General features: G+C 39.2%; 1 protein-coding gene across 1 annotated transcript in view; it reads left to right on the top strand.

Annotated features, from left to right (window-relative positions):
- The window catches only part of gigyf1b (GRB10 interacting GYF protein 1b), a 27,797-nt gene extending 16,335 nt beyond the window's left edge, over nt 1–11,462 (top strand). The window contains 14 exon segments of the mRNA XM_052117208.1: nt 2,601–2,832; nt 2,946–3,124; nt 3,581–3,678; nt 3,761–3,861; nt 3,957–4,030; nt 4,300–4,434; nt 4,660–4,860; nt 5,120–5,301; nt 7,050–7,207; nt 7,311–7,471; nt 7,595–7,639; nt 7,852–7,963; nt 8,352–10,649; nt 10,737–11,462. Coding sequence (XP_051973168.1) covers nt 2,601–2,832; nt 2,946–3,124; nt 3,581–3,678; nt 3,761–3,861; nt 3,957–4,030; nt 4,300–4,434; nt 4,660–4,860; nt 5,120–5,301; nt 7,050–7,207; nt 7,311–7,471; nt 7,595–7,639; nt 7,852–7,963; nt 8,352–8,401 — 1,728 coding nt within the window. The 3' untranslated portion in view covers nt 8,402–10,649; nt 10,737–11,462.
- Nucleotides 11,463–11,631: the final 169 nt, after the last annotated feature.

Below are 11,631 nucleotides of genomic sequence, written 5' to 3'. Positions count from 1 at the left end.
TGGGCCCAATTTGGACATTTTCACTTAGGGGTGTACTCACTTTTGTTGCCAGCGGTTTAGACAATGGCTGTGTGTTGAGGGGACAGCAAATTTTGAGCTTTAATGTATCCCTTTTACAAAATCCTGAATTCCAACAAATGCTAAAGTCTGGGATCAATGTCTACATGGAGACCAACTGGTCCTCGGTATCCTCTATGAGCATGGCTTGGTAGGCACTTACAGTATTCCTCATTCACCAAAAAAATCCAAAGCACAAGATCTTGTGGAATTGGAAGGGAATATTAAAAGTGCAGAAGCAGAGCTGAAGCACTGAATGTCGCCTAATGGCCTCAGGGAATTGACCCGATTGAAATACAGATATAATACTATTTTGTCGCAGAAGGTAGAGTTTTGACTATTCAGGGCAAGACAGTCATACTTTGAGTTGGGGGACAAGGCAGGAAAACCTCTGGCTAGATATACAGTACTGTTCACTAAAGCTTTTGTTTTAAGATGGTTATCTTCCGCTTTAGTGTCACTAGGGAATATTAATGTTAGACTCACAAACATTACTTTTGCAATAGAAAAGATTAGAATAGATGAACAAGGAGCCCTGCAACAGTCATGGCCCCCACAAAGACCCCCACTGAACATTGTGTCTGTCTGAGATTACATAAAGAGACAGAAGCAATTGAGACAGCGTAAATTGATAGAAGAACTTCGGCGAAGAATCTTGGAACATCCTATCTGCCAACAACCAAGAAAAACTGTGTTCAGGTGTACCTAGGAGAATTGGTGCTATTTTAAAGGCAAATCTGGTCACACCAAATATTGATTTAGCTTTTTTATGTTTATTGGACTTTGGGTGACATTAAGTAACAAATTAAAACTATTGATGTCATTATTTTTGAAGACGTCCTCACTATGCAAATTTGTTCATGAACCAACCATGGAGGTGGAAGCATCGTGTTGTGGGGGAGCGTTGCTGCAGGAGGGACTGGTGCCCTTCACAAAATAGATGGCATCATGAGGAAGGACAGTTATATGGATATATTGAAGCATCATCTCAAGACATAAGCTAGGATGTTAAATCTTGGTCGCAAATTGGCCAAATGGACAATGACCCCAAGCATACCTCCAAAATTATGGCAAAATGTCTTGAGGACAACAAAGTCAAGGTATTTGAGTGGCCATCACAAAGCCCTGACTTCAATCTCGAATGAAAATTTACTGGCACAACGTGTGCAAACAATCTCATACACTACATTATTCTTGCAAACAGTTTTCAGACAAATGAAAAAGAGAAAAAAAGATTGAAAACTCTTTTACATGTGCTTGTTCCACAAGACAGGCTCGTGCTGCACACATTTGAGCAAACAGCAAATCAGACAGCTTTTGTCTGGTCTTAAAAATATAATAAAATGTGTTTCTTCATGCAAATGTGACTATCAGCATTTCTTGTCGTGTCACTCCGAGAAGTCTTACAGGTCACCTGCCTGTTGCAGGCAGATGAGCAAAATTACCAGCGCATGAAATCCATTTGGATGAGGAACTTGCAGACTGGATTCAGCCTCATCGCATTTTGCAGGTGGCGGGTGCTTGTTTCACACCCTGGGCTACTGTTTAATATATTTGCTGACTTCCCAGATCAATAGTTTTGCCTTTTTTTTTAAGGCAAATGTCGATATCCGATAACATCGTCCTATCGCCCAGTCCTACAGGGCAACACCATGAACTCTTCATCATGTTCCTCAAACCATTCACGAACAAAGTTTGCATTGTGGCAGGGTCCATTATCCTGCTGAAAATGGCCATTGCCATCAGGGAATACCATTTCCATGAAGGGGTATACCTAGTCTGCAATGATGTTTAGGTAGGTGGCACATGTCAAATTGACATCCACATGAATGGCCAGACCCAGTGTTTCCCAGCAGAACATTGCCAAGTGCATCACACATCTTTCACCAGATTGCATGGCACTCTGACCGGTCTGTGGCTACGCAACCCCATACGCAGCAGGATGCGATGCACTGTGTGTTTTGACACTTTCCTCCTGTAACCATCATTAAAATGTTCTGTGACTTGTGCCACGGTAGACCTTCTATTGGTTCAGACCAGACAGGATAGCCCTCAAACCACTGTCAGTAAGTACTCACCACTGCTGACCAGGAGCACCCCACAAGCCTTGCCATTTCAGAGATGCTCTGATATAACAATGGACATAACAATTTGGCCCTTGACAAAGTCCCTCAGGTCTTTACTCCCGCCCATTTCTCCTGCATTCAACACATTGACTACAAGAACTGATTACGCTTACCATCTAATCTACCCAGACCTTGACATGTGGCCTTGTTAGGAGATGATCTACATTATACGCTTGATCTGTGGGTGGTCATAATGTTTTGGCTCAATGTGTATAAAGCTATGATTAAAGAATTTTTTTTTTAATTTGTTTGAGTTTCAAGCTGTTCACCACTTATAGTTTGTTATTATTAATGAGGAATGGATTTTCATTCATTAACGTTAACGATTGTCGGTTAATAAAATGTCTTAAAATTTGCAACCTTCTTCCCATTAATTATTGTTCTTTGCAACTAAAATTCTGTCTGGTCTGTTTAAAGGAGGCTGAAAAAATGGTGGCATCCCTGCAGGATACATCCCTTGAGGAGGAATGTTTTACTCAAGCACTTCAGGAGAGCCACATCACTGTGGCACACACTCACACACACCCCACTGCGCACACGCACTCTCATTCCACCCCACACGCGCTCCCACATTCTGCCAGTGCTCTGCCCCTCTCCCACGAGTCTGCCATGAAGTGGTTCTACAAAGACCCTCAAGGAGAGATTCAAGGTAACGCTCTCTCAAGCAAGTACATTTTCTTGACTTGGGCATTTAATGATTTCATTTACTGCCATGTTCACAATCTAAATTGTTTGGGTGACTTGATTATCTCTCTCTCTCAGGTCCATTCACTACTGTGGAGATGTGCGAGTGGTTTCAGGCAGGTTATTTTGCCATGACCCTGCTGGTCAAACGTGGCTGTGATGAGGGATTTCAGCCCCTGGGTGAAGTCATCAAAATGTGGGGGCGTGTTCCTTTCTCTCCTGGCCCTTCCCCTCCTCCCCTGCTGGTAAGGAAAAAGGTGAAATATGCAAAAATGGCTTTAACAGTGTTTTAAAGAAAACCCTCTGTAATCTGTATTTATTACTGACTGTTTAAGAACATCCCTTAACCTTGGTCTCACGTGGCTTATTGCTTTTATAAAAATGTGTCAACTGCAATATCATGAAAGAAACCAACTAGTTAAATTTATCATGAATAAAATCAGAATAAACCATTCTTCCACCAAGAAATATTGTGTATTGGCCTAACAATAGCGTAGCAGCTTGGAGGATGATTATATAATTAAACTAAAATGTGGTTGTGGTTATGGGTTTATCAGCTTTATTACAACAGCATAGAATGTGGCTCATCCAAGCATGATATCTAATATTCAATCTAAATATTTAGTTAATAGAAGTAATTGAAGCAATGCTCCATGTTCTTATTATAAATAATACATGTACTTATTCTGTCTGTTTCCTGTCTGTCTCCTTAGGGGAACATGGACCAGGAGCTGTTAAAGAAACAGTTAGAACAAGCTGCCACTGCAGCTTTGTACCAACAACTTCAGATGAGATTTCAGCACATAAACAGGTATTTTCACCCTGTGAGAATGTCTCAGATGCACAGGTGTGCATGTAATTTGGGTTTGTGGGTGATGTGTATTTATTTTCAGGTGTGGGGAGACTGGAATAATACCTGCTATGAGCAGGTCCATGTCAGTGCCAGACACTGGGCCCTTGTGGGAGATGCCTACCTCAGTCTCTCAGCAGTTGGGTAAAAATATATTTTTTAACTTCATTAACATTTAATGGCTAATTTGTTGTGTAAAGTGCTGTTGCTCCAGCTGTTGGTTCTTTGGTGTGTTGTAGGCGGTGAGAACAGTCTGTGGGACTTAACCATGAGTAACTCTGCTCAGGGTCCAACTCTTGAACATTTGCAGAAAGTAAGAGATATATGTATTACTCCGTAATAAATATTCCTTTCAGCACATGCTTTTATCTTTTTTGCAGTAAACCAGTCATTTCCACTTGAGTATTTTGGGGATGTCTTGATTAAGGTCACAATGATGAACAAGCAGGGTTGTGAAATCATAATACTGCTCATCAATATGACTCAACCCCTCGAACAGCTGGGCGATCATGTTTCATATGAATGCTTAAACATAACCTTTATCACATTACATTAATTTTATATGTTCTGGGCATGTGTTAGATCCAGCAGGACAGGCGTGAAGCTGAACTCAGGGTGAAGCGTGAAGAGGAGGAGAGGAAACGAAGGGAGGAAAAGCGTCGACAGCAGGAGGAACAGAAGAGGAGAGAGGAGGAGGAACTTTATAGACGAAAACAGGTGAGCAACCTCTCCTCTAGACCACAAGTTTTACATCATTATACCAGCCAAATGTAAACAAAATTGAATGTACGTATTTAGGTTTATAATTTTATATGTTTACGGATATGTGATATTTAATGGCTTAAAAGTGCATTTACACATTTAGTTTGGAATTACCCTGTGTGATTCATATATATCATTACTAATGGAATTCATCATGTGTAACATGTTTGTATTTTACAGCAGTGCCGTCAGCAGCAGGAGTTGATCATGAAGGTATTTCAGCAGAGCCAGCAGCAGAGTGTATCAGGGGGTGCAGGGTGGAATGGAAGCCAGGCAGGAGCTCTATCTCTGGGCAAGGCCACAGGAAAGAGCATGGGACTTCTGGAGCTGGAGGCAGAGAGGCTTCACAAACAGCAGCAGCAGAGAGCTCAGCAGCAAAGAGTAAGAACATCCTATGTCCTCACGAGCACTTCAACAGTTTAGATATATTTAAATGCTCTATTTAAAAAAAAAAATTACTTTCAAGATTTGAAAATTGAAGTGCATTCTCTCTGCTTAAATACAATAGCTTTTTTATTCTCTTATTGTCTTTATTACGTTTAAAAAAAAATTATTGTTTTGCTTACTGTTTGAAGGAAATTACTTGGAATGTGGTTCCACTTGATGTTGCTTTAACGCTGTTTGTGTGTGTTTCATTTAGCATGGAGGTTTGACGATGGGCCAGTGGGGTGATGGCTCAGCAGGGATGAGGTTAGGATCTGGCATGGAAGGGAAGGTTGGATGCAGCAACCATGCTATGGGCATGTGGGATGAGGCCATGAAGAACCAAGCCAGCCATCGTAACATCAGCCTGAAGAACAGCCGCAGCAGTCCCTCTCTCAGGTACACAAACTTTCACTCACAAAACAAATGATAAACCAATAATTTTTGGCACACCCTTAAAGTAGTTTACCCAAAAATTATCATCTCATTTACTCACATTTATGTTGTCTCAAAGTCCTATAACTTTCTTCTTATATATATATGTTTCCTAGCATGTATGTACACTTCTGACTTCAACTGTATGTACCAATTTTGGTGACTAGATGAAAATGGGGGTGCTACAAAACCCCCCATACATGCCCATTTTCAAGGGGGTGCTTGAAAGTTGGGCTCACAAGATACAGGCTAAGTAGTCATTCTAGGCCACGCCCCAAAACAGTAATATCTTTGGAACGATTTGACATCAACATTATTTGAACAAATTTATGTCAGGAGGGTCTGATTCGCACGCAGCTTGATATACATATCAAGCTGCGTGCGAATCAGACAAATGGCATAGGACATGTTTGAAAAAGTAGGTTTTTAAATCAAAGTCATAGGAAACATTTGTTGCAGAAATGAAAATTCAAGTAATTGTTTGATTTAGGGGCACTGATGAATTCAGAAAGCTTCAGAATTGTATTCTAGCCTATATGGTTCTGGAGATTTTAGCAAAAACACAAATTGGCAAATTATAGCACCGCCTTGTGGTCGAATGTCACAAAATTTGTTATACCACTTCATCTAGACACCCTGTTTGTGTGCGGTGGAGTTTCATAACCATTGGCCCTTCCCAATATTAGTTATTTGGTGTTTTTTCAGAATGCGTTATTACTTGAACCAAAGATATATGCATATTTAATTTGAACTTTGTCACTCATATGACTGCGGATTGATGACCGTTCTTTTGTTGTAGCACCCACTAGTGGCAGACTGTACAAAACTTTGCATACATCTTCAAAATGTCCTGCTGACAAGGTATACAGAGTTATGTTTGGAATTTGTGTTGGTAGATATTGATCAATTACTCATTGCGTTCAAACGAAGGAACTGTTTTGCTAATATCTTTGGAACAATTTAACTTATCGAAATTCTTTGAAAAAATAATTCTCAAGGGGGTAAATGTTTGTAGATGCCATACAAATCGGACAAATATCTAGGAGTTTGAAAAAGTATGATTTCAAAAAAAATCTAAATGGCAAAAAATAAATTATAAACTCAAATGAAATCAGAGATAGCCATTTTGTAGGGCCTGACCAAAGAAATCAGAGAAAAAAATAATTTAGGTTTGTAGCCCTCACGGTTGCAGATATATGAGCCAAAACATAAAAGTGCTTAATATAGCACCACCTAGATTCAGATGGGTTTGCGTTTATATGCCTGAGTAGCGGTTGGCATTTGAGACCAAGTTTGGTGTCTTCACGACTTGTGGTCTCGCCCAGACAATTTTAGGGCAGAAAATAAAAATCTGTACAAATACTAAAGGGTTCCAGTCGCTTTTCTGCTTGCCCCCCTAATAAGAAAATCCTAACGGATACAATAGGGTTCCAGCACCTTCGATACTTGGCCCCCTAATAATCTTTAGAAGAACAATAGAGCCAATTGGAGATACATTTTAGTCTGTTTTCATTACATTTATGTTGCCTTTTATGTCCTTATTGGATCTTGAAAATGTTGGACTCCATTGCCTCCCATTGTATTGATATAAATCTTACATCCATCAAAATACCTTTAAGCAGAATAAAAGAATGTAATTTGAGTTTGAAACTGCATATGAGAGAATTATAATTTTTGGGTGAAATTATTTTATGTCAAATGTATGTCTTCAGTGAGCAGTACATGCTAAATCACCGTAAGCGTAATGACGATGAGGATAGACTTCTGAAGCTACTTCAGGGGATGAAAGCTCAGGATGGTTTCACCACTTGGTGTGAACAGATGCTCCATGCTCTCAACACCTCTGCAAATAACTCCTCTTCACTGGATGGTATCTAATCTTTCTCCCATTCAGTTTTCTTCCTGCACTCTACTTTAAGAGTATGAATTCTATCTTTTATTTCACTTTCTTTATCTTTTCTATATCTCTGTAGTGTCCACCATTGTGGCATATTTGAAAGAGGTGGAGTCACCATATGAAGTTCATGACTTCATCCGCATTTATCTGGGCGATACCATTGAAGCCAAAGAGTTTGCCAAGCAGTTCCTGGAGCGCCGTGCTAAACAGAAAGCAAATCATCAGAGGCAACAGCAGGTTTGTGTTTGGGTTTTTTAATGATAAATTTGTTCTGTCTCCAGGTTTATTCTGTATATAATACAGTATTTTGTAATTTTTTAACATGCACATGAGATTTTGAATGTGCTGATCTTTCCACAGCTGTCCAAGGAGGTCTCTGGATTGAACATGAACTTCCCCCTGCAGGTAGATATGTAAAGTTTTAGACTATACATACTGTATATTATAAAATTGTTTTCAATAATTAGATCTAATTATAAAACGAAATTATTATTTAACCAATGATAACACTCAAATTTAAAATCTTGAAAAAAAGCTTGCATATTTGCTTGGCCATTTGTGGGATAAATTTTAGAGATGACATTTTGTTGTATTTGAATGTCGTTTTATATTCACAGTCGATGTTCCAGGCAGCTCACATGAGTAAGGGTGGAAGTTTGTACGACACTCAGGGAGGAAAAGCGAAGAAAAAGTCTAGCGTGATGCTCCACTCTGACCCCAGTATCCTCGGTTAGTGTGCACATACTGGCATAAACACTCACAAACCCCTGCTGCATTAGATTCAGCTTTACCCATCAACATGCATACATTAACTTGTATAACCCTTAGGTAATGTAACCTCTGAACTACTGCTGTTTAATCCACATTCTGGCCTTTATTCAAATTCTTGCCACCTGGGTCTAGTCAGATCTTCATATAGAGGAGAGGATGAAGATGTTGCTAATGTTCTTATATGAAAAGCATTTTATTTTTTCTACCATGCCTTAAGCTACAAAACAACATGAGACATAAACAATGTCTATGAATTAGTCATTGCTATATACCCCAATGGGAAACCTCTTTTAAAATGTGAACACTCAGACCCTCACCCTCTGTTCTCCTGTTTCACTCTCCGCAGGCTACTCATTCCTGGGGGGAGGTGAGCTGGAGCAGGTGGAGGATTACTGACCCAGCCCGTCTACTTGAGTTTACCTGAGGCCTTAAACCTGGAGCAAATCAGCAGAGGAATGTGCACTGATTAACGAGGAAGGGGTGGGACAACACATGTCCACACCCCGTCCCGCTTTCTCTCTTTCTCTGCACTGTGAGAGCAAAAGAGAGGGTTATTGGGAGGAGATTCTCTTCCACCTCCCGTCAGTGAAGCACCTTATCCAAACTTGCACTTTAATGTTTTCATATTTGAAACTGATTTTGTCTTTTTTACAATGCAAAAATGTGTGAATATATTGTTGCATATATTATGTGTAGAATATTTGTATGAGTATACATACAAGAGGTAGGAACAGAGTGGAACACAGTTAAGAATGTTCTTAGGGGAGATTAGAGTCGACTGTCTCTCCTGAAAGACAAACACTGTTGTATTTTTATGTTATGGTAAAGCTATAAAAATCTGAATTTGAAAACTTGAAGATTTGCACTTGTTTAACAAAAAAGAAGAAAAAGAGAAAAAAAAAAAAAAAACTTAAGAATAGGTTGAGTTTTTGTGAGCGCGTGAGTCTGCACAAATTGTATTGTTTATCGACCGACATAAAAAAACAAAAATGTTTTTATTTTGTTCACCACAATTTTTTTACTTTATGGAGCATGTCTGATGTATTGTGTGCATGTGGATGGACAGAAGTTGTTCTACGTGGGCTCAGAGACCGGTAGGACAGTCAAGCGTTGCATTTTTTTTTCCTTCAGTGTTTCAAAGCGTGTCTAAGGTGCTGTTTGGCTCTTTTCTAAGAGGGTAATCAGGGTCTTGGGGCTTGTGTTTGGTGTTGAAATGTAGCTCCTCTGTTGTCTGCAAACAAACTGTACTTGCGTTATTACCCTTCTCCATTTTCTCACTCTGTCCACAATGTGAAATGTTGCCTTCTGTCCAGAAAGTGTGTGTGTGTGTGAGTGGATTCTGTTGGCTGTTGTTGAGTCAGTCACCATGGCGCTGTTATCTTGTGTGTTTGTGTTACTTGTTTTGTTTTTTTTGTGCTGTTGAAAAAGGATGAATGATTTATTTTTTTATTGTTCTATACAAAGTATTTTAACTTTGAGTTGGAGCACTTTCTAGGCTGCTACCTTTTTTGGAATAATAATTTGTATTATTATTTGCCTCCTGATGATGATGTATTATGTATGAATGTATTCCAAATCGAACTGAGTATCTGAAAACAAGGCTTGAGTGTCTCTTGAGCGAAACGGGACACCTCACCATTCTGAATATGCCTATTATCTATGGACTGATTCTGGGATTCATGCAGCGTGTTCTGAGTCGACGGGCTTCGGTTGCTGGTGCTCTTCCAGTACTCTCGCTGCACCCGGAGATTTAGAATTTCTCTCCCGCCAAACAGACATCAAGATGAAATACGCGTGACTGGCTGTTTTCCGTTAGCGCTCTTGAGACAGGGCCAATAAGAGCCATGGATCTGCAGTGTGTATCAGTAATTTTCTTTTTTTTTTTTGTGGGGGCAACTTTTACTTGCCTGAATCGTCTGAAAAGAAAAAAAGACTTTGAGGATCGAACATTTCGGTACTTGATCTATAGAAAAGATACCTGCTTTAAGCATATTTCAATCTCTATTCTAAGGACTGAAAACACGAACGCAAGTGTGGACTGTAGCACAAATTCAAATGCCATCCTGGAATCTGGAAAGGAGTGGAAGTCAGCTTCATTGAGTGCTTCTTATAGAGTGGGATGAAGCGGATGTATATATGGATCCATCACAACCTCACACAAACAGAAGGAAAGAGGCTTAAGCATTTTTCGAACTGCAATCTCATTCTCTTCATCCTCTGAGAAAAATCTCTCTGCAACACTATCAAATGAAGGAAATTCTACAGCATTTGTAAAAAGTGGTCATTTGAATGTTTGGGGGAAAAAAACAAAACCTTTATGCCTTTTTAAAAATATTACTGTGCAGAGAGACTGAAAGTTCAAGTCTTTCAATCATACTTTTTTTCAAAACTCCTGCTTTTGAGGAGTCTTGATGTGATGAATGTTTGGTGAAGGGGGAGATGGAGATGGACAGAAACAAACTCTCCTCAATTCTTTACATACTTCACTTGAACTAAATCTCAAGGACACGGACGTATCGTTACTTGGTCTGTTAATAAAATGAGATTTAGGTAAAAAAATTATTTTTTATAAATACAGCTATTATAGAAGGGATGGAGTTCATGTATGGAAGTGGAATTTACCAGCTGAACTGCAATGAAACGGGTGAGATGGAATTTCTATATTAAAAATGTATTGGAATTTTGCTGAAGTTCTGTTTGGTTGTTTAATGCTACGTTTTTGTTTTCACAGTTCTTCGAGGATTTAATTAAGGTTAAACATCCATGCTGGAACCAGCATACACCTAAAATCTTTGGATGTCATCGAACTGGACTAAGCAAGAGACAACAACTCTTTCTTTCCTTGATCCTGGCATCAGTAGAATGGGAACCACAAACAGACGATGTATGTGTCTTTAGAAAGGCACTTGTACATTCTTTGTCTCACTCCCCAATGAGGTGTGGACTGGATGCACTGTAAATAATGTAAATTACTTTTGGTTTTCTGTCCATTTTAGGCCATCATTTTGGGTGTTTCACATGCCTTAATTGTACAAAATAGAACTGCCCTGGTCAACATTAATATAACACTCATAAAAACAGCAGAGGCTCTATTTACACACCACTCATGTATTCCTCGAAAGGATGCTGGGCCTGACTGATTGACAATGTTTCCCCTACATTGACTTCACTCGTACCAGGCTGTTTTTTATCTATTGTTTGTATGTTAATGTTCGAGTGAATAACTGCAACTATTGTACAGATGAAGGTCAATGAACATTGATATATGCTGAAATCTGAAAAAGAAATTGTAATGCTTAAAAAGAAAAGGGGGGGATCATACCTCCCTTTATCAGTTTGATGATTATTTTGATTTAAAAAAAATTAATGATTAGGTGGGTACATACAGAACATGGGGGGTTGTTTTTCTTTGAGAAGATCAAAATATGTTAAACCAAAAATAAAAGTTTTAAATGTTGATCTGGTTTTATCATTACTTAGTTTGGCAGCAAGCTGACCTCTCTGGTGTCTGGGCTAAGACAATAATAAAAGTTTGTCTGTAAACATGCAAAAGTGTTACCACATGGTGGAAGCAGTGAACAGCACAATGTAAGATTTGAATCCTGCTTTGCAGATATTTTCCACTA

The sequence above is a fragment of the Xyrauchen texanus genome, chromosome 44 (genome assembly GCF_025860055.1).
Source record: "Xyrauchen texanus isolate HMW12.3.18 chromosome 44, RBS_HiC_50CHRs, whole genome shotgun sequence".
Lineage (NCBI taxonomy): Eukaryota > Metazoa > Chordata > Actinopteri > Cypriniformes > Catostomidae > Xyrauchen > Xyrauchen texanus.
This window is presented reverse-complemented; position numbering and strand designations above follow the sequence as displayed.